We start from the raw sequence: 23,504 nt of genomic DNA on the forward strand, positions 1-23,504 counted from the left end.
CAGCAACCTGTGCGACGCACCGGGCCTCATCCCCCTTTGTGCCATCCGGGTCTCTCGCGCAAGCTATTTAGTCTGTGGCGAAGCGTCGGGGCGGCAGGAGCTGTTGAAAGCGGCAAGTGGAGGCGCCGCCCTAGCGGCTAGGACTCTGAACTATGGCGGTAGGTGCCAAATCTGTGTTTAAAGCCAGGGATGTTTTTCTGCTACTTCCCCGAGAGTGGAAGAACAGCTCCCAGTGCTGTTGTCTGTGCGTGTATGTGGACAAAATGGCGCCGCGGCCTTCTTCTGCGCTCGCCATCATGGCTGCCTGTCTAGGGGGGGAAGTAAGGCGGTGTCGATGGGGGTGGGGAGCCGCTGGGAGTGCCTTTTTTTTCTAGAACTTTCCTCATCTCTTCCACCACCCCGTGTTCCGTTCGGCACGGCGAGCTGCCTCCATTTTAGCTTACTCATCCTGGATAGTGATTAGTATTGAGTTTTCTTAGGGGCTTGAGAATTTATGTTTGCGGTGGAGAAAGGGGCTGGGGAAGAGAGAAAGACCAGGAGTCGTCTCTGAGAAGTATGGGGTCAAAAAGGCGGTGCCTCTAAGGGACAGTATGTGAGAAAAGAACAGTGTTGTAGTTATTTTTTTTCGTACGTTCAGTGAGATGCTTCTAGTTGCATAATTTCCGTTTGTGTTCGTCTGTGTAAACCTTAGTTTATTGCTCAGTAAGGAGCTGGGAGGGTATTGCTGAAAGGAATTAGGAATTCGACTTAAAAGGTTTTGGAGCTACCAATTCAGACTGATGGCTGGGTCTCCGGAGTGCCTCGTGATGTAATCAATTTGAAGCTTTTGGGAAGCATAATCAAGTCCCGTCACTGACCTTTTTAAGAACCTTCCATCGACCAAATAATTGCTACGGTCCGTAAATTACGTATTCTAAACAATAAGCCTGCTTTGGGTGTAAGATGTCCAATTCTGATGGATCACATTATTGTGTAATTGCCTCGTTTTTTAAGTTCAAAAGGAAAATGTAAGCATTTTGCGTTCCTTTTTGTGACTAGAATGTTTTATCTTCCTATTTTTGAAAATCAGTAGGACAATTAAACATAATTTTAAAGTTTACTCTCCCTAACAATTGGGATTTCTAGAATTAGGGAGGATTGGATGTTTTCTGCATTCTCTCCTGCACCTCCCATATCTAATTGATTGAATTTAGAACAGTATTTTAATAAGGTAGGCTGTTTGCTATTTATAGAACTAGTCGATTTAATGTTTTCTTTTGTTTAGTGTTTGGGGCCTCAATACACTTGATAGTAGTCTTTTTCTTGGGTTCCAGTATTTTAAAAAGTGAAATCAATTCAAACATTTAAAGTAGCCTAGTATTAAATCTATTGCTTACCCTCCTTTGGACTGGAAGAAAAAGATTTGTATATGGAGGTAGATTCCTACTTAAGAATATTCAATTGATTTTTTCTTTCCTGGATACCTTAAACTACTATAAAATATTCTCAGGGAAATAAAAGTTTTGGGTGGGCAATGTGGTTGCCTGTCAATTCATCTCTGTTTAGTGATAGGATGATTTTTGTTGTTCGGTATTTTATAGATGAAAATGGCCGTTTGGCCTGTGTCATAGGGTGTTTTCTCTGTTGCCTGAAAGGTCTTTTACAGGCTAAGTACTGGCTTTTCTGCGAAAAGGTTGTTTTCAGTTCTAGTCTTGGTTCTCTGCAAAAGTAAATAAGATGTAGCAGTAGTTGAAGAATGTTGTCTCTGACAAGTGTCATGCACTAGGGGAAGTGATAATAGTGCTTAAAGTTTTTCAGCTTGCCTTTTTTTTTTTTTAAACCAAGTGTGATGAGCTTAGCATGGAATAGATGAGTCTGAAATAGACCATAAGGATGATAATGAGAACAGAAATAAAAGAAAATGTCTTTCTCCACTCCCACTGCTTCATTTGACCTAAAAAAATTAAAATGTCCAATGTTAATTTTGAAAATCAAAATAATCCTTAATTGTGTGGTACAGCATCATTTATTAATAGTAGACATAGAAAAAGAGAGATGTGGTACCATTTTAGGTGAGTCAGCTAATGTTGCTGGATCTCCTCTATAAAATGAGAACATTCTTTGAACTCTAAGGAATGAAAGCCTTTCAGCATAAAAATTACTGTCATTTCAGAAGTCATACATATATGATAATGCTAGGATGAGAGCCTCCCTGGTAGTTAGTGTTCTTACAATTCTTATTTTCATTTTTGTACCACTGTTAGAGATATGACATAATTTATGTCCTTCGCCCCAACTAAATTGTAAATCTTTCCTTTTTATTGTTTTATTCCTGGGGTCTATCTTCAGTTTTGGCACATTTTTGAACGTTGGTAAATACTTGCAATGCAACCAGCCTCACACCTCATTTGTCACAGTACTCCCATTTATTTTACTTGGCATTCATTTTCTAGACTAATGCTCCTAAGGAAAGAAGTTCTTCATTGTGTGATTCCTGTTGCTGAAGATTGTGTATCAATTTCTTATTTATCCAATCCATATTTCTTCTGATGTCCTAAGTAAGAAATCAGTAAACTTTTTTTTTTCTTTCTTTCTTTCTTTCTTTCTTTCTTTCTTTCTTTTTTTTTTTTTTTTTTTGAGGGGGGAGTCTCACTCTGTACGGGCTATAGTGCAGTGGCCTCATCGTAGCTCACTGCAATCTCAAATTCCTGGGTTCATGATCGTGAGATCCTCCTTCCTCAGCCTCCTGCATAGCTGGGACTACAGGTGCAAGCCACCACACCTGGCTAATTTTTCTTTTATGTTTTGTGCACTATTGTCCAAGCTGGTCTCAGAACTCCTTGGCCTCCCACAGTGCTAGGATTACAGGCATGACCCACTGCCCCTGGCCCTAACAACCCTTTAAGAAATGTTAAAACCATTTTTAGCTCAAGGATGTACAGGCTGAGGACCATACTTTGCCAACTCCCGTCCTAGTAAGTAGCTCACCAGGTTATTGACTGTATTACCTTCTCTGGTCAGATAACTTATGTGTCCACCTTCTGCATGTAGCTAAAACTGTTTTCACTCTCTTATAGAGTTTGTCCTTGAAGCTTTTTTCTATGTCTCCAACTTAAATGAATATTTTTAATTTATGGTACTCTTCTTTGTAATTTGGACCACACAATTCAGCATAGCCACAGAAATAAAGTTTTATCAGAAGCTAATAGCTATAATCCATTTCTTCCTCAAACACTTATTGATTGATTTCTGTGCTGGATACTGTTTTAGGAGTAAGGCAGATAATTGCCTTCTGTAAACTGGAAAACAGCTGATAACTTAGATGAAGGAACTTACCCTTAGGTAAATCAGGTCTCTGGAAAAGAGTGTGTACAGATGATTATTTTACATTTTTTTACATTTATATTGTAATAATTATAAAATGCTTTAAAGCAGAAACAACTTAATGTTTCCATAGCCCAGAGCATATGTGAGGAGAGGCAGACCATATTTTGCAGCAGCACTGTGCCAAATGGCTGTTTTCATTAAAGAGGGTTAATGAAATTAAGATTGGGTTCTCAGATAGGTAAGTTAATTTTCTGTTTATTCTTTTACAATATTCTTAAAGCATTATTTCACTGTTTTAAAATCTAAGGTTTTTAGTATCTTTACCAGTTCATTTAAAATGCCTTATTAATGTATGCCAATTTAAGATAAAATTAATTGACAAAGTAAGCTAAATCAAATCTAAAAGGGATTGTGTTTTCTCTGCTTAAATGTTTGTTGGAAATAGTTGGGGGCCTATGCCACCATGTTTTAAAAGTTATAAAAATATTAAGAAAGTTAAAGATATATCAGCCTAAGTATATATGTCTCTCTTTGGTATCGTATCAGGTTAGTTATTTCCAGTTACTGGGGCCTAATAGTATACAAAGCATGCTTAGCTACTTGGAAATCAGCCATTCTGAGTTGTTGACTTTTTTTTTTTAACTATTGGTAAATCCCAAGTGTGACTATCTTCCCTCCCTTTCTCTTTTAAGAAATTGAAAAAATTTAAAATGTAATTAAGAACTTTAATCATTTGTCTTTAAACTTTTAGGCTAGTGATACAGAACGAGATGGACTAGCCCCAGAAAAGACAACCCCAGATAGAGATGATAAAAAAGAGCAGTCAGATGTATCTGTTTCTCCTAGAGCTTCAAAACATCATTATTCAAGGTCACGATCAAGGTCAAGGGAAAGAAAACGAAAGTCAGGTATGTATTCATATATGTTCTTCCCAGTTGAGAAATGGGCAATGAAAGTATATTGGGTGTTTTCTGAAGAATTTTTCAATTGTAAGAAATACAAATGTCCTAATGCAGGAATTTTGTAACTGTCCGAAGGCCAAAAAAAATCTTCTTAAGTTTGAGTCATGGTAGCTATTTAAGAACCCCTGAGCAACATGGTTTGATTTTAATTATAATTTAAATTATACTGTGTATAATTTTTAATTATACACAGTATTACTGTAGTAGAATAATCCCACACCTGCCATAAAAATGTAGTCATTTGAAGAGGACTAGTAAATAGATCTGTGTTAGCCAGGTTGACTAGAAGCTGTTTATTTTGCAGCATTGGAATTTGTGTTTAAGGTGAGATGTTTCTGTATCTTTATTTATAGTGAATTTTTTTGTTTGTTCACAGATAATGAAGGAAGAAAACACAGGAGCCGGAGCAGAAGCAAAGAGGTAATTAACACTTTGTAGTGAATAGGTACTTTAAAATACTTGTAAAGTATCTGGTAGAAATGTTTGTATGAATATGACATTGTCAAGGTAAGTACCAAAACTTGAAATTTAAAAGGTTAATTGGCTTATAAAATAAGCATGATTTGGATTCATCATTTTTCAAGAAGATAGTTGTTTATATGAAAAATACCTTCAAAAACTATTAATTTTATTATATTGTGAAAGTATTCACAATAAAAATTTTATATGAAGAATATAATTGGATTTTTTAGGCCTGTCACACAGAGCTTCCATTAATTTGAGGTCCCGAATCTCCTCATGCCTGACAGTTGCTCAGGATTTTTAAATAGCCATCATCTTTAGCAATACCCTAGATATCTGTGGACTACTTTTTCTTTATGAGGGATAACGAGAGTTCTCTTTCCTTAGCTAAGTGGTTCAATTTCCCCAGTGGTAGTAATGAATTTTGAAATGAAGGTTTGAGTGAGGGACAGCTAAAAAGGTGGCAATGACAGCAAAGTTTGAGGAAAAAGAAAGGCAACAGCTGTGTTGCAGAGGAGTTAACTTGTTCACCCACCTGAGAAGACAGGAAATAAGCCTACAAGGAAGAGCAGAAGTAGCAGCCAGAAAGGGAAGAGCAGAGTCTACTGGGGGCTGGGCAAGGGACTCCTAAAACAAATGTGGGCAGGGACTTCACCTCTTCCCCTAATGGAAGCTCTGTTAAATTTTTAATTTAGGAGAGTTTTTGTGAAAATGACTATTTTGTTTAGCTCACATGATAACATTTCTATAATAAATCATACTCAGCGTGCTAATGCGCGAAGAGACTGAACTGAAGACGCTGCAGACTCAGATAGCAAAATAATAAGCCTACTTCATGATAAGGTAACTATTAGTCATTCAAACTCCTATTTCCCTTAAATATATCTTAAATCAGTTAAGGGTTTTAATGTTTTTTATAAAATAATAATGTTATGTTTGGAAAACTGGTTTGAAATAAACTTTAAAACCACCTGGAATGTAACCACTTATAGCTTTTCCAGTCTGCCTCTTTATGGCAAAATCAAGCAAATTTTCTTTTCTAAGCTCATAGAGAACTGGCAATGAAACTAAAAGTTAACTGTGTTTCCAGGTCTCTTATTGTTCTGCAAAATAATAAATTACTGTTAGCATTTTCAGCTGTATCATCATCATGCATGTTCCAAAATGATTGGCCAAGTTTTTTATTTTTAAGAAAAGTTAATCTTGAGTGGAAAGAAATATGTTCTGGCCTGTTTTGGGAAACATTAAGCATCCTATTTCGGTGGAAGAGTGGTGGCCTAGGCATCAGAATAATATGGGGTCCAGGTTTGGCTCAACTACTGTGTAGCTTTGTGACTTTAGATCTTAGTTTAGTTATACATAAAACAAGGGGATTGAATTAGAGGATCTGAGATTCCTTTCAGATTTAAATTTTAGTGACTCTGAGATGTCTAGAATTTTAAGCTTTACCTACAAGTTGAATTAACATCATAATATGGGGAAACGTAATATTTAGCACTTCCTACTTTGAGTGGTAGAATAGAGACTTGATTATACAGTTAATTTTAACTGAGTCTCTAAATGCATGTGTTGTGAAAGCCTTGGTTTTAATCTTTCTGATTATGGGGGGAGTATTATGATGGCATAGGGATTATGTTATACCTATTTTGATTTCTTAAAAATTAAAACACATATGGTTGCCATTTCTACCCTAGGTACGTGAAATGTAATAGAACTCCAAGCCTGTTGGAATTTGCAAGATGAAAAGTGATTATTTCACAATTTAGACATTGGGAGAAAAATGAAGAGCTATCTTCTAGAGAGGATGTGGCAGGCAGTATAGCTATAAAAGGGACACTGCAACTCTTCGTAAAGTAATCTGAAATTGCAGAAAATATTAATGCTTAGTAGTATTAATTATACTTAGCTACTTAATTTGAAATGCGTTTTCTGGTGCATTTCTCTGTGTATTTGTTATCTCCAGTATTGTTTACTTTTTGAACTTAATATTTTGTACTCAGGATTTACAAGTCAATGTATATAATGGTCTGTATGCTTTTAGATAAACATCAGGGATTTTTCTTTGATATAATGGTTTTTCAGTATTTCAACTTTGAAAATCATTGTTTTTACTGTGGTATTGAAATTATTTGGGGAGGAAACTGTATTTGAGGGTTTTATAAGGGAAAAAATTTAGTAATTACATCTGCAACATTTGGGTTATGAGAAACTAGATCGTGTTTTGTATTTGCCACACACTCCTAAGGTTACTAATGTTGCATCACAACATTTTTGTCTACTGATACCCATACTAACTCTCTTTGTTGCACTATTTTCCTGAAAGAACCAACTTCTTCTTAAAACAGGCAAGAAGACATGAATCCAAAGATAAATCCTCTAAGAAACACAGGTCTGAGGAACATAATGACAAAGAACATTCTTCTGATAAAGGAAGGGAGCGACTAAATTCATCTGAAAATGGTGAGGACAGACACAAACGCAAAGAAAGAAAGTCATCAAGAGGCAGAAGTCACTCAAGATCTAGGTCTCGTGAAAGGTAAGAAGTTTTGGTATTATAATGTAGTGTCTTCTAATAAGCTTTAAGTTACATAAGCTTTTCACTAACCTAGCGGTACCCAGATGATTTTAACTAGGAAATTGATATTTTTTGCTAACTTGACCTGGACCTTTGCCCACTAATAGCTGAAGCCTTTTTACATGTTGCTTTCTAATAAATGCAAAAGTGGTTTCTAAGACTAGTGGATAAGGGATAGTTAACATATTCAATTAGTGGCTGGATTTTTTTTTTTTTAACCTCTTGATTTATCTGTCTTGCTCTGGAAAAATTATTATTAAATTGTTTATATAGTTTAAGCCAACAAATAGTCCTTTCACATCACTGATGTAGAATGTGCAGCTAAACCATAATCTAAGTTTTCTTTTGGCGTGGTATAAAGTTTTTTAAGGAACTTGACCCGGCTCAGATTTGGGGCATGTTAAGTTATTAAATGGAACCCTAAATTGGGGTAGAATGCATTGAACATTCTTGGCATGTTATAGCTTTACTGTGTTCTTTAGGCATCACCAAACAAGTATGAAGGTCCATATTTAGTTTATAACTCTTCCCTTTGAAAGCCTCAGTTATCCTATCTATAAACAATAAGTAGTTTATTGCCTGTCTTGATTGTATTACCACAAATAACTAATTTATAAATATGTAAGTAAAATGACACGACTCTGAGTAAGTACAAATTTGTGCTCTTTAATTTCAGACGCCATCGTAGTAGAAGCAGGGAGCGGAAGAAGTCTCGATCCAGGAGTAGGGAGCGGAAGAAGTCTCGATCCAGAAGCAGAGAGAGGAAGAAGTCTCGATCCAGAAGCAGAGAGAGGAAGAAGTCTCGATCCAGAAGCAGGGAAAGAAAAAGACGGATCAGATCTCGTTCTCGATCAAGATCAAGACACAGGCATAGGACTAGAAGTAGGAGTAGGACAAGGAGCAGAAGTCGGTAGGTGACCATCATCCTGAATGAAATAGGCCCCTCCGAGTGTTTATCTATCTTCTGTCAGAGAATATTAAAATTATGGGTCACAATTTTATGTATAGATTTTGGTAAAGTTATAAGAACAAACCTAAACACTTGAATAACATTCTCACATATTCTTACGTGATTATTAAATCTCCTGAGTAATGCAGGTATGAATAATCCTATTGAAGTTCAGTTGTTTTGAGCACTGAATTGTATTGATTTTTATGATCACAATAGCTAAACTGACACTTATTACATGACTACCATGTGCTATATGCTAATAGTCTTTGGTGTATTCGCTCATCTAATCTTCAGAACAACTAACTATATTGTGAAATAAGTTTATCGACTTTAAAAAGGTTAAGTAACTTGCCCGCAAATTCCAAAATCATATCGTTATTAAGTGCTAGAGCATGTTTCAGATAATGTCTGAATTCGAAGTGCGTGTGCTAAAGAACATAGGAGGAAACCTCTTTTTACAGATGTTCTTCAGAGAAATGTTTTTATTTTCTACTCATTTACATAAGACATTAGGATATTGTATACTCATGTATGGGTATAAAAGTAACAGGAACACTTTGTTGATTTAATTTGTAAAAGATTGACATGCGGCTGGGCACGGTGGCTCACACCTGTAATCCAAGCTCTCTGGGAGGCCGAGGTGGGCAGATTGCTCAAGGTCAGGAGTTCAGAACCAGCCTGAGCAACAGCGAGACCCCGTCTCTACTATAAATAGAAAGAAATTAATTGGCCAACTAATATATATAGAAAAAATTAGCCAGACATGGTGCTGCTTGCCTATAGTCCCAGCTACTCGGGAGGCTGAGGCAGAAGTATTGCTTGAGCCCAGGAGTTTTAGGTTGCTGTGAGCTAGGCTGACGCTACAGCATGCATTCTAGCCTGAGCAACAAAGTGAGACTCTGTCTCAAAAAAAAAAAAAAAGATTGACATGCAAGTAAAAATAATAGATCTACGGTCACTGAAATAACTTGGTCTTTTTGTTTTGTCACTTGTTTGGTCTTTACTAATTCAGTATCCATTTTTAATTGCTTTCGGGGCATTTCTGGTCACTGACATTTCTTAGTTTTGACAACTGAAAACCTTTTATTCTGATCATCTGTCATTTGGCTGTTTTGGAGAGGGAGGAGGTTTCCTTTCTTTTTTTCCTTCCTCCTTTTTGTTTTTTTTTTTTATTTTGAGACACAGTCTGGCTTTGTTGTCCAGGCTAGAGTGAGTGCCATGGCATCAGCCTAGCTCACAGAAACCTCAAACTCCTGGGCTCAAGCAATCCTGCTGCCTCAGCCTCCCGAGTAGCTGGGACTACAGGCATGTGCCACCATGCCCAGCTAATTTTTTTCTATATATATTAGTTGGCCGATTAATTTCTTTCTATTTATAGTAGAGACGGGGTCTTGCTCTTGCTCAGGCTGGGTTTGAACTCCTGACCTAGAGCAATCCGCCCACCTTGGCCTCTCAGAGTGCTAGGATTATAGGTGTGAGCCACCGCATCCAGCCCCTTCCTCCTTTTTTGAGACAGGTTCCTGCTCTGTCACCTATGCTAGAGTGCAGTGGTGTCATCATAGCTCACTGCAACCTCAAACTCCTGGGCTCAGGCAATCCTCCTGCCTCAGCCTCCTGATTAACTGGGACTATAGGTGCATGCCACCACACCTGGCTAATTTTTCTGTTTTAACCCCCCAAATTGTTTTCCTTCTTCAAAAAACAGAGCTGTGTTCAGTCTGGTCTTGAACTACTGGCCTCAGCAGTCCTGCTTCTGCCTGCCAAAGTGCTGGGATTACAGGTGTGAGCCGCTGTGTCTGGCCATTAATCTTTTAGTAGTGATAACATTGTGTTTTTTAAAACATCTACAAATTTATTGTAGGTTAAAACACTAGGAACATTTGACCTGTCTATCCCTATCATGTACATAATGACTTACAGGAGTACAAAATGACTGAGATAAAAAGCTAATCTTGTTTCCAATGTGTCCGGCTGTAATAGATGGTTAAATATTTTTAAAACTGGCCATATATACTAGGAACTTGTAATAACTGCAGAAGATGAGCAGAAGAGGTAGAGGAAGGAAAGGACTCAAAAAAACATATTTTTTATCATTTGGATTTTTGGTGAACTATGTAAATATAATTGATTTCTATTTAAAGTAATTATTACTTGGCCATAATTAGACATGCAAAATGTGATTTACTACAGAGATAGAAAAAAGAGAATTGAAAAACCAAGAAGATTTAGCAGAAGTTCAAGCCGGACTCCTAGTCCACCTCCCTTCAGAGGCAGAAACACAGCAATGGATGCACAAGAAGCTTTAGCTAGGAGGTGAGTATATTTTTTTTATTCATTTTTCTCTTCTCAACTTTAAGTGGATGCTCATTGTTTGGATAAAATGAATTATTTAAGCCAAGGATACTTGAAATATGTTAATCATAAGTACCTAGGCACTTTGTAATCTAGAACTATGTAAGTAGTTTAATTCTCCTCTTAAATGTTTGCACAACTAAAAAAAATGTCTACAACAATACCTGTTTTTTGCTTCATGATTGTCTGGTTCAAAAACTATCGATTTTGCTTCTAAAATGGCTTTACCTTTTTTTCTCCCTCAAGAAGACAAAATACCTGAAACAATAAGTAGAATTCTGTTGATAGTTTTTTTATTATTATTATTATTATTTTGAAGGTAGCAGTAGCAAATAATAGACAGACCTTATAAGCCAACTTATTTGATCTTACAAGCTTTATTTCTGGCAACTTGTCTGCTGTTTCAAAGACAATGATTTTGAAACCACACAGCAGGGCTATCTAACTAAAATCTCTCTCATACAGAGAGGCCAAGAGTAAAATAAAATCCAAGCTCTTGTTTGCAGGTTTTCCCATGTTCTGAAAAATAGACTCTTGGGATTTTGATTTTTTTTTTTTTTTTCTTTACAAAATTGAGTTTGTATTTTTTTTTTTATTATAAAAATACAGTTATCACAATGTAACCTGATGTGCTGCTGCCCTGTGAACCCAGACTGGCAGAAACTCCAGCTGAACAGCAGCAGCAAAGGTGTGAGCTCACCCGTTGTTCATTCCATTCACCGTGGTGAATGGTGTTGATTTCAAACCTGCAGTGGCCATTTTAATGCAACCAATAGTTGTCACTCATTTTCTTTCTGAAACTAAAATCAACAGAATTAGGAAATAATTTACTAGAAAATTTGACAGGTATTTTTTAAGCGCTAAAGTGTACTCTATTTACTTGTTTGTATACTATAATTCTCTATTCTGTTTTAGTTTTTGGACTTTATAAAGTGAAGCTGTTAGTTACTAGCATTGGAAACTTTTACTGATTTAAACAGACTACTTGGGGAACTTTCAAGTGAAAAGTTCACATGAAATCCTGTAATTTTAGAAGACTAGATTATTCCTTGGCTGCTTTGAAACCATTTTGGAGATAGTTTTGACATCTATTACCAACCTACATTTTATTCTAATGAGAAACTATTTTATTCTCAAGAACAAAAATGGAGTCTATACTATGTCTTTCTTGCATATGTGCTCAATAAGAGGGACTAAGATAATAGGTTGTTATATTCCCTTTTTATGTAAATTTCAGCAAACAACAATTTACTACTACTATATTTTATTACCTATGCTGCCCCAAAACAAAAAACACCTTCTCTACAATCCTTACCTCTTTATACCACATTAAAGGGGGTGAGTAGCATTTAACTTATGTTTGGCGAATTGAGGAATCCTTTTGAAGAAAAGGGATTTCTCTTTCAAGAATTCATTATGAAGATAATGTCACTTATTATTTGCTGTATAAGAAGAGCAAACCTGACAATGCATTAATATGCATATCATTAGTAAATTTAGTATAACCAGAATTTGGATTTTTTTGTTTGTTTGTTGGGGAGGAATTTATGTTTCATATGACCGGTTCCTTTCCTAATGATAAATTTCTTCAGCTGCTAAAAGTAATTTCCTAATATAAAGAGGTTTTCCTTCCATTTTATTAGGTTACAGAAAATGACAGGGTTTGTTTGCCCTTTCATGTTTGGCTTTTTGATTTTTATTAACTTTTGGAAGCTACAATAAAGTCTGTCTTAAAAATCATTATCTGGATGGTTTTTTGTTTTTGTTTTTTATTTTTTTTTTTTTGAGACAGAGTCTCCGTTGCCCGGGCTAGAGTGCCATGGTGTCAGCCTAGCTCACAGCAAGCTTAAACTCCTGGGCTCAAGCAAGCCTTCTGCTTCAGCCTCCCAAGTAGCTGGGACTACAGGCATGTGCCACCAATCCTAAGTTTTTCTATATATTCTTTCTATTTTTAGTAGAGATGGGGTCTCGCTCTTGCTCAGGCTGGTCTTAAACTCCTCACCTTGAGTGATCCTCCTGCCTGGGCCTCCCAGAGTGCTAGGATTACAGGCCTGAGCCACTTCGCCCAGCCTATCTGGATATTTTGATTGGCCTTCTCCTCCTGGTTCATTCTCTGAGAAACATGTAGGTAATTTTATAAATTTAAATTATTTCTTTCTTTTTTTTTTTTTTTTTTTTTTTTGAGACAGTCTCACTTTGTTGCCCAGGCTAGAATGAGTGCCATGGCGTCAGCCCAGCTCACAGCAACCTCAGTCTCCTGGGCTCAAGCAATCCTGCTGCCTCAGCCTCCCGAGTAGCTGGGACTACAGGCATGCACCACCATGCCCGGCTAATTTTTTCTATGTATATTAGTTGGCCAATTAATTTGTTTCTATTTATAGTAGAGACGGGGTCTCGCTCTTTCTTGCTCAGGCTGGTTTCAAACTCCTGACCTTGAGCAATCCGCCCGCCTCGGCCTCCCAGAGTGCTAGGATTACAGGCGTGAGCTACCGTGCCCGGCTTTAAATTATTTCTTAACATAACTTGAAATATACTCAATTCTCTATAGTTATTTATATAAGACTTAATTTTATTTTAATTCATACAACCAGCACTGATAAAGATTGGGTAATTTTAAATTTTTCATCCATTTTTTGTGACAACTGCATATGTACATAATTGTTCCAGTTTTTGATTACTCAATCAATTCAAAATGTTTAAAACCACTATTAAACTATTCTTTAACGGTGACTGATGCCATATTAAGAATGATTGCTTTTTCTCCATATATAGATATCAGTGGAGGGGGATATTAAACATTAATTTAAAACTCTATATAAAATATTTTATCACTTTTCATATTTATATATAGAGAAATATAAAGATACATACTGGTTTTATACTGAGTTATTTTGAATTTATTTAAATTATCTTTTCAGGTTGGAAAGGGCAAAGAAATTGCAAGAACAACGAGAGAAGGAAATGGTTGAAAAACAAAAACAACAAGAAATAGCTGCAGGTGATTTTTTTATTATGGAAATAGGGCATGTTCTTTGTAGAAAATTTTAAAAATGCAGAAAAATAATTAGAAGAAAAGCACCTGTGATCCCTACAACTTGTCAGTACAGTGACTATTTTTGTTCTTATAGCAGCACTTAAGTCACTTACTCTTGATTCCATAAGAAATTTAATATGGAAAGTTTTTTTTTCTATTGACATTCTTAATAATAGTAGTAGTTTTTTAATAGTCAAAGTTTTTACAAAATGCCATTTTGTAACAAAACTTTCATGAATGGTGTCCCATAATGTTGGTAATTAACTTTCTAGGGTTGTATATATTCTGGACTACAAAAATATATAATCAGAATTGTCTGTTTACGAAGGATTGACTCAATTGGAGTGGAAATACCACACCTGGCGCTTACCCTTTATTGCACCTGGCCTTAGCATCTGTTATATGTGCAGAATACCTGCTTAATACTTCTTAATGTTTCCTGTGTGTCAAATGAGATGTCTGTGCAAACATTTTGTAAACTGTAAAAACCATACAAATAAATAAAAGATTTTATTGTGTTATAAGTACAGTTATAGGCACCATAGTCCATTTCCACTGAAATCATACCTTCTTACTATTGTAAAATTCTCTTTATCCTTAGAAAAATAGTTTTGGTAAATATTAGGGAGATGCAGAAATATTTCCGTTGATGAACACACCTAATAAGTCTTTACTAAAATGTTATTTATATAGATTGGTAGCTTTTTATATGTAAATAATAATCCAAATCAGGAGGTTTGTCTTAAAATTAATACTTCCATCTCTTCAGCAGCTGCAGCTACTGGAGGTTCCGTTCTGAATGTTGCTGCCCTGTTGGCATCAGGGACACAAGTAACACCTCAGATAGCTATGGCAGCTCAAATGGCAGCCCTGCAAGCTAAAGCTTTAGCAGAGACTGGAATAGCTGTACCTAGCTATTATAACCCAGCAGCTGTGAATCCAATGAAATTTGCTGAGCAAGAGAAAAAAAGGAAAATGCTTTGGCAAGGCAAGAAAGAAGGGGTAAGTTTTCCCATCATTTTTCATTTATTTCTAATTAGCAATTACTTAGAAAAACATATTTGAATTGGAAAAGATCAGTTTGGTCTTACCTTGGCTTCTAAGAACCTGTAACTTAATACTGAAATAAAATATGACAAATTAGGGGTACTTATTTTGTGTTTTTATAACATGTCTTAAAATAATTATAAATTTCGTTGATAGAGTGCTATAAATATTATTGTTTCTTTTAAAAGGTAAATTTTACGTATACTAAAGTTTAGTGTTTCTTAACAGGACAAATCCCAATCTGCTGAAATATGGGAAAAATTGAATTTTGGAAACAAGGACCAAAATGTGAAATTTAGGAAATTAATGGGTATTAAGGTGAGTTATACTTTGTATTAAAATTGTGTATATTAACTTCTCTTATTAAGGTTACATTAGTTCTCAGCTGCAAAATGTTATTTCAGTAGTAGGACAACTCTGCATACTTTCACTTATGTTTTTCTGTTTATGTTCTCGAGGTTAATTCATGGGTTTGACTAAACCTATAGTCCTCACTGTTTGACAGTATAAGTTGTTCAGTTTAAATTGACACATTTGTTATTACTGAATTCCTTAGGTAAACTTGTAAAATCATAAGCTTTTAGTGTATAAAGATGGGATTTTAAAAAGGAATTAATTTGCTGGAAAAACTTTTCTTAGGGTTGACTCTACGTGGTGATATGGGGCCTTCTTAATCTTTAAAGTTTCAAGGAACCTTTTTTTTTTCTTTTTAACTTGTAAAAAGTTGGGTTTTATTGAACTTTAAATATACACATACAGGCCGGGTGTGGTGGCTCACGCCTGTAATCCCTAGCACTCTGGGAGGCTGGGGCCAGGAGGCTTGTTCGAGGTCAGGAGTTCGACACCAGCCTGAGCATGAGCGAGACCCTGTCTCTACTAAAAATAGAAATTAATTGGCCAGCTAAAAATACATAGAAAAAATTAGCTGAGCATGATGGCGCATGCCTGTAGTCCCAGCTACTTGGGAGGCTGAGGCAGAAGGATTGCTTGAGCCCAGGAATTTGAGCTTTCTGTGAGCTAGGCTGACGCCATGGCACTCTAGCCTGGGCAACAGAGTGAGAGGCTGTCTCTAAATAAATAAATAATAAACAAACAAACACAGTATTAGATTTAATATAACTTGGAACGGTCCACAAGTACTCAGAGTTTAATTATTACTAAGAGGATTGGCTTTTGAGGAAATGTTCAGCTAAACTGCACTAAGCTTGCTATTTCTCGAACATGTCACAGGATTTTTGCATCTGCTATTAGTCCTCTCTCAGATAACTACATGACTCTTATATCACTTTTTTTTTTTTTTTTAAAGAATTCTTTCCCATCACCTTTTGTAAAATAGCAAGTAGTCCCATTCCTGGAACACTCTTGTTCCCATTTTCTCCTGTACTTTTCTCTCTCGCATTTATACACTGTCTGACATGCTCTACTTTTTGGGGGGGTTGTTTGTTTTGTTGGTAGAGATGAGGTATCATTATGTTGCCCAGTCTGGTCTTGAATTCCTGGTCTCAAATAGTCCTCCTGCCTCAGCCTCCCAAAGTGCTAGGATTACAGGCATGAGCCACCAAGCCCAGCCTTGTTCTACATTTTGTGTGTTTTTTGCCCCCTAACTAAACTGAAGTTAATTTTTGTTATATCCTGCTCTATTCCAGACTTAGAAAAAGGTATTGCCTTGCACTCTGGAGGTATTTAATGAATGAATGGAAGTTAAGTGATTCGGGTCAAATATGTATCCTGAAAATATTTAATGGTACTGTCAAGTGAGAATCTATTTTTATTCCCATGTGAATTCATTTTAATATTTTATATCTGATACTTAGAGTGAAGATGAAGCTGGATGTAGCTCAGTTGATGAAGAGAGCTACAAGACTTTGAAACAACAGGAAGAAGTATTCAGAAATCTAGATGCTCAGTATGAAATGGCAAGATCACAAACCCATACACAAAGAGGAATGGGTTTGGGTTTCACATCTTCAATGCGAGGAATGGATACAGTTTGAAAAAGATCACACATGTAAAGTTTTGGACTTTATAGACTTCCTCTTCTGATGTCAAGTCCTTGTTCACCGAACAGCTAGCATTCTAGCTTGCATGGGTGTTGCATTGACTTTAATTTATTGAAAAATACGATTTTTTGTAAATATCAGATCAGTGATACTGGTGTTAGTGTTGTAATCAGGTTAAACCCACTTCCATTAAACTTGACAGGACTATAGAAGGACAATATTTTTTAGTTCATAAATTCTACTTTTCAAATATCTAAAAGCTGCAGGTGGGATAAAATCTCATACATGAATTTTTTCGTGTCCGCTGTCTTGTGTACTTTTGTACTTAACCTTGTACAGTTATTTTCATCTTTTGAAACATGAAAGAAATGTTATGTAGATGTTCTTTAGAAGATCTGGCCATTTGGTACATAATCCAGCACAAATAAGCTGGATGGTGATGATAATAAAAATGGTTTTCTCAAAACTGGTGTTAATTTAAGTTACCTGGAATTCTTGTTCGAATTTGTTTTATGGTTCCTGCAGCATTTTGCAATTGCTATTAGAAAACACTGGCTAGAAATTCTCCCACCCCCCTTTATAAGACCAGTTAACTATGCTATAGGCAGTACCGTGGTGAGCAAAAATGTAAAAGGAGGGTGGGAGGAGCAGACAAAATAATACTGTTTTCCTGCTATTATAAGGGACAGAATTGGTGTACAGTATTTGTTAAATATTCCGTATGTTATTCAGGAAATCAATTAATGCATTAAAGGGATGTAAGCACTTTTATTTTAATAAAGTGCCTTATAACAAGTTCTTTGTATGCCCTTTGCTCATTATCCCTTTGAAGTCTTCTCCAGCATAAACTAAAGTACTAAAAAACTAGAAAACTACTTTGTCTTGAAATTGAATAGGGGGTGAGGGAAAAACTATAAAATTCATAGATCAATTACTTTCATTACAATGTTTAACTTTGCTTAGCAAAGCACTTTGGAAAACTGTAGGAGCACAGTACACCAAGGGAAGATTGTTTATAGGGATAAAACTTACACCCTTATTTTAACTGGAATTACAAAGTCCTGCCAACTTGCTTGTTAAGATATTCTTCCGTTAAACATGAACATCAAATGATTGGATTATAAAATTATAATGTCTTTTGGTAAACGTTTAGTGTTCTCAGAGCACAGTAATTACAAGGAGAAATGGTTTTTTACCGTGCTTAAATGACAAGCCAAGACTTGAATAAATGACACCATCAGTCTTTGATTTTGTGGTCATCACAAATACATTTTTCAGTTAAGCTCCACCCTTTCAGGTAAATTTCATTAAAAATACTTGTTACCCTGTAAAGTAGTGTTACAAAAGCTTCCTATTTCCACAGTGTTTTAGGACCTGACCATATACAATGATAAGATCTATCCTTTGCTCATCTAGAGCAGCAGTGACTAATAAAACACATTTTATTTCAGTGATTTTTAAAATTTTAGTAGCTAAATGTAAGTAGTTAAAAAGTGAAATTACAGTTGACTCTTGAACACCATGGGTTTGAACTGTAGGAGTCCACTTACAGGTGGATTTTTTTAAAATAAAAGTTACCTGAATGAGCCTGCGTCTTCATCCACCCCCATTTCTTCTTGTGCCACCCCAGAGCACAACTCCTCCGTTTCCTCCTCAGTGTACTCAATCCAATGACTAGGAGGATGAAGACCTTTATTATGAACACACTAGCTTTATTATAAGAATACAGTATATGATACAACATACAAAATATGTGTTAGTCAACTTTATGTTATTGGTAAGGCTTCCAGCCAGCAGCAGACTATTGGTAAAGTTTTTAGGGAGTCACAAAGTTACAAGTGGATTTTTGACTGCATGGGAGTCGGCACCCCTAACCTCCCTGTTATTTAAGAGTCAAGCATCGGCCAGGCGCGGTGGCTCACGCCTGTAATCTTAGCACTCTGGGAGGCTGAGGTGGGTAGATAGCTTGAGGTCAGGAGTTCGAAACTAGCCTGAGCAAGAGCGAGAAAAAAAAGAGTCAAACACTCTATCAGATATTGGTCTAGGGAAAGAATTCATGAGGAAGACCCCCAAGGCAAGTTTCTGCACTGGCAAGGAAACTGATCATTTAGAGCAAATAGACAACCCACAGAGTGGGAGAAAATATTCACTCTACATTTCCAATAAAGGTCTAATAAGAATCTACCTAGAACTTAAAAGAATAAAAAAAAAATCAACCCCATCAAGAAATGGGCAATGGAAATGAACAGAAACTTCTCCAAAGAAGACAAAATAATGGCCTGCAAACATATAAAAAATTGTTCAACATCTCTAATCATTAGAGAAATGTAAATCAAAACCACAATGGGATACCACCTAACCCCAGTGAAAATGGCCTGTATCAAGAAATCCAAAAACAACAAATGCTGGCAAGGATGTGGAGAGACAGGAACACTCTTACACTGCTGGTGGGACTGCAAATTAGTGCAACCTTTGTGAAAAAGGATTTGGAGATACCTCAAACAGCATTCGACCCAGCAATAGCATTGTTGGGCATCTACCCAAAAGAACATAAGTCTCTCTATTATAAAGACATCTGCACCCGAATGTTTATGGCAGCACAATTCATTATTGCAAGGGCATGGAAACAACCTAAGTGCCCATCAATTCATGAGTGGATAACTAAAATGTGGTATATGCTCACAATGGAATATTACTCAATCCTAAGAAACGACAGTGAGCTAGCACCGTTTATGCTATCCTGGATGAAGCTTAAGCCCATAATACAAAGTGAGATGACACAAGATCTGGAAAATGGGCTACCGATCTACTTGCCATCAAATTGGTAGTATGGTGCTCAAAAAACAGTAGTGTTCAACAGGGATTTGGGGGGTGGGGGAGACCCACATCTTAGGGAAGTAGTGAGCATTGAGGGGGGAAGGGATTACCTCTATCCCTTTGTAGGGAGAGGTAAAGATACACATTGTAACCAAAATGTCTCAAAAAAAAAATCTGGAAGTGGGAAAAGGGGAGGAGGGGAAAAGTATGTACTTACACGGTGGGTTCAGTGCACACCATCGGGAGGCTGGACACGCTAGAAGCTCTGGCATATCGGGGTTGGGGTGGCAGGGGCAAGATATGTAACCCTAACAATATCTGTACCCCCATAATGTGAGAGAATTAAAAAAAATAAAAGATAAAAGAGTCAAGCGTAATTTTATTAGTGCAATGTATCCAAAATACTTCAGTATGTAATGAATTCTTTTGAGGCATTTTACATTCTTAATACTTTTGATGTTTATTATATATTTAATACATCTCACTTGGCACTAGCTTTATTATATATTTAATATATTTAATACATCTCACTTGGCACTAGCCACATGTAGCCAGTGGCAACCACATTAGTGCAGGTCTGATGGGAGTTACATAGGTAATTGTAAGTTGAATGATTTATTCTAAGAAGCTATTATTGAAGGACTGGAGAAAAGGAGAGTTAACTGTCTCGATTTTGGAAATGGGTTTATAGGGGAGACATACTCCATAGTTTGCTTACATCTATTGTTACCCCTTTTCCCCTGGATGCTCTGTGCTTTCAGTTTCAATTCAAAGCCTTATGCTCCATGATGGGTGCTTTGGGTTTTACGTTTATGAGCAACAGGGACATAAGTTGCTGTCCTGGAGATATTTTAAAAGATGTGATGAGGGGACATGATGGCTTACACCTGTAATCCCACCACTTTGGGAGACCAATGCAGGAGGATTACTTGAGCTCACCAGTTTGAAACCCGCCTGAGCAAACAGCATAAAATTTAAAAACTAGCCAGGTATGCTTGTACATGCCTAAAGTCCAAGCTACTCAGGAGGCTGAGGCAGGAAGATCATTTGAGCCTAGGAGTTTGAGGTTACAGTAAGCTATGATCATGCCAAGGATCCAGCCCTTTTGTCTCAAGAAAAAAAAAAGACTTGGTTGCTAGGCAGGAAAGTGAGACTAGAAGTCCATACTAGTATTTAAGGTTAGATATAAATTCAACAGTGGGAAAACTATTGACTTTCATGGTAACTTGAGAGAGAGAATAGGACTTGGTATTTGTAGGTATTGAAAGGGCAAATACAATGATGACATTGAGCCTTCTAGGTGGGGTGATGGTGGGTTTTGATTCCACTAAGCTTAGAAAACAAATAGCATTTAAGAAGTAGGGCCGGGCATGGTGGCTCACGCCTGTAATCCTAGCACTCTGGTGAGGCCCAGGCGGGCAGATTGCTTGAGGTCTGGAGTTTGAAACCAGCCTGAGCAAGACCCCGTCTCTACTAAAAATAGAAATTAATTGACCAACTAAAAATATATATAGAAAAAATTAGCCGGGCATGGTGGTGCATGCCTGTAGTCCCAGCTACTTGGGAGGCTGAGGCAGGAGGATCACTTGAGCCCAGGAGTTCGAGGTTGCTGTGAGCTAGGCTGAAGCCACGGCACTCATTCTAGCCAGGGCAACAAGTGGAAGGAAATGGAAGCAAAAGTTGGGTTTTAAACATAATTCTAAGTTAATCAGTTTAGTGGACCACAGATGATTTTAAGTATATCATAGATATACTCAGAAATTAATTTATATGAGACTCATTCCCAGTTCTCCCATTCTACTTTTCTTATTCTTCTCAACCCAGCCCTTTGAGTTTCTCAACAATTAGTCCTAGACTTTCTTCCAAGCTTGACCCAAAGATACAGTTGCCTAATATACACTTTCACTGAGGCCTCAAATCTTTTCTTCAATATATCTGTGATGTCTAACCAAAATGCTTGAAAAACATCTTCTACCAGTCTAGTTACTTCTTTATTGCCCATAAAGATAAAATTGCCTCAAGGTACCATATAACAAAAATGGAACTCCCTCTTTGCTCCCAAATCTGGTCCACATCCAATATTCTCTATCTTAAATGATCATTTGTTTAACCAGTATCTTAAGTCAGAATCCTAGCAAATGTACCTGGCCCCTTTCCCCTCATTCCCCATACTTGATCCTTAATGAAATCTGTTGCTTTAATTTAATCTTTTAAATACCCCTCTTATACCTAAATATCTAGCTAATTCTCGCCACTACTATTGCCAATACCCTAATCCAAGTTAGCACTTTTTTTTTTTTTGAGACAGAGTCTTGCTCTGTTGCCCAGGCTAGAGTGCCATGGCGTCAGCCTAGCTCACAGCAACTTCAAACTCCTGGGTTCAAGCAGTCCTTCTGCCTCAGCCTCCTGAGTAGCTGGGACTATAGGCATGCGCCACCATGCCCAGCTAATTTTTTTATATATATATATTTTTAGTTGGCCAATTAATTTTTTTCTATTTTTAGTAGAGATGGGGTCTTGCTCTTGCTCAGGCTGGTCTCTAACTCCTGACCTGGAGGGATCCTCCTGCCTTGGCCTCCCAGAGTGCTAGGATTACAGGCGTGAGCCACCACACCCTGTTCAAGCTAGCATTTTTTCTTTTTTAATATGAAAATTAAATTCTAATAAATTATAAAAATGCAGATTGCTGGCCGGGCGCTGTGGCTCACGCCTGTAATCCTAGCTCTTGGGAGGCCGAGGCGGGCGGATTGCTCAAGGTCAGGAGTTCAAAACCAGCCTGAGCAAGAGCGAGACCCCGTCTCTACTATAAATAGAAAGAAATTAATTGGCCAACTGATATATATATAAAAAATTAGCCGGGCATGGTGGCGCATGCCTGTAGTCCCAGCTACCTGGGAGGCTGAGGCAGAAGGATCACTCGAGCCCAGGAGTTTGAGGTTGCTGTGAGCTAGGCTGACGCCACGGCACTCACTCTAGCCTGGGCAACAAAGTGAGACTCTGTCTCAAAAAAAAAAAAAAAAAAAAAAAAAAAAAATGCAGATTGCTTATCTTTACTTAAGGCCCCTGAAAATTCAACCTGATTTTTTTTTTTTTTTTTTTGAGACAGAGTCTCGCTTTGTTGCCCAGGCTAAAGTGAGTGCTGTGGATCAGCCTAGCTCACAGCAACGTCAATCTTCTGGGCTCAAGCAATCCTACTGTCTCAGCCTCCCGAGTAGCTGGGACTACAGGCATTCACCACCATGCCCGGCTAATTTTTTCTATGTATATTAGCTGGCCAATTAATTTCTCTCTATTTATAGTAGAGACAGGGTCTTGCTCTTGTTCAGGCTGGTTTCGAACTCCTGACCTTGAGTGACCCGCCCACCTCAGCCTCCAGGAGAGCTAGGATTACAGTGATTTTTTTTTTAATTTAGCAGTTTATTTGAACAAAAAATGATTCATGGGTCAGGTGTGGTGGCTCACGCCTGTAATCCTAGCACTCTGGGACGCCGAGGCAGGAGGATCATTTGAGTTCAGGAGTTCAAGACCAGCCTTAGCAACAGCGAGACACCGTCTCTACTAAAAAAATAGAAACAAATTAGCTGGACAACTAAAAAAACATTATGTATATTATATTATATATAATTATCTATTATAACATATAATAGATATGTTATAATTATCTATTATAACATATAATAGATAATTATATATATATATCAATTAACCGGGCAAGTGACACATGCCTGTAGTCCCAGCTAATCAGAGAGGCTGAGGCAGGAGGATCGCATGAGTCCAGGAGTTTGAGGTTGCTATGAGCTAGGATGACACCACGGCACTCTAGCCTCTGCAACAGAGTGAGACTCTGTCTCAAAACAAGCAAACAAAAAAACAAGAAACAAAAATGATTCACGAATTGGGCAGCACTCCAAACCAGAAGAGGTTCGGAGAGCTCTAGCCATCAGCATTAGCAGTGAGCTTTTATAGACTGAACAAAGAAGCAAAACAGAGAAATCAC

General features: G+C 37.1%; 1 protein-coding gene across 5 annotated transcripts; it reads left to right on the plus strand.

The window, feature by feature from the left end:
- Window positions 1-2: 2 nt before the first annotated feature.
- RSRC2 (arginine and serine rich coiled-coil 2) lies at window positions 3-17,485 on the plus strand. 5 transcript variants are annotated; one of them, XM_012782240.3, is made up of 12 exons: window positions 3-158; window positions 3,437-3,544; window positions 4,058-4,214; window positions 4,645-4,688; window positions 5,496-5,573; window positions 7,054-7,266; window positions 7,982-8,215; window positions 10,448-10,570; window positions 13,528-13,607; window positions 14,413-14,645; window positions 14,919-15,008; window positions 16,505-17,485. In XM_012782240.3, exons 5-12 carry the CDS (start codon window positions 5,566-5,568, stop codon window positions 16,682-16,684), a joined length of 1,161 nt encoding a protein of 386 aa, XP_012637694.1. In that variant the 5' UTR covers window positions 3-158; window positions 3,437-3,544; window positions 4,058-4,214; window positions 4,645-4,688; window positions 5,496-5,565; the 3' UTR covers window positions 16,685-17,485. The 5 variants fall into 5 exon arrangements, with proteins under 5 accessions (XP_012637694.1, XP_075852631.1, XP_075852630.1 ...); XM_075996516.1 differs by having other exon boundaries at window positions 14,416-14,645; XM_075996515.1 differs by lacking the exon at window positions 3,437-3,544 and having other exon boundaries at window positions 4,153-4,214.
- Window positions 17,486-23,504: the final 6,019 nt, after the last annotated feature.

This window comes from Microcebus murinus, chromosome 22, assembly GCF_040939455.1.
Source record: "Microcebus murinus isolate Inina chromosome 22, M.murinus_Inina_mat1.0, whole genome shotgun sequence".
NCBI lineage: Eukaryota > Metazoa > Chordata > Mammalia > Primates > Cheirogaleidae > Microcebus > Microcebus murinus.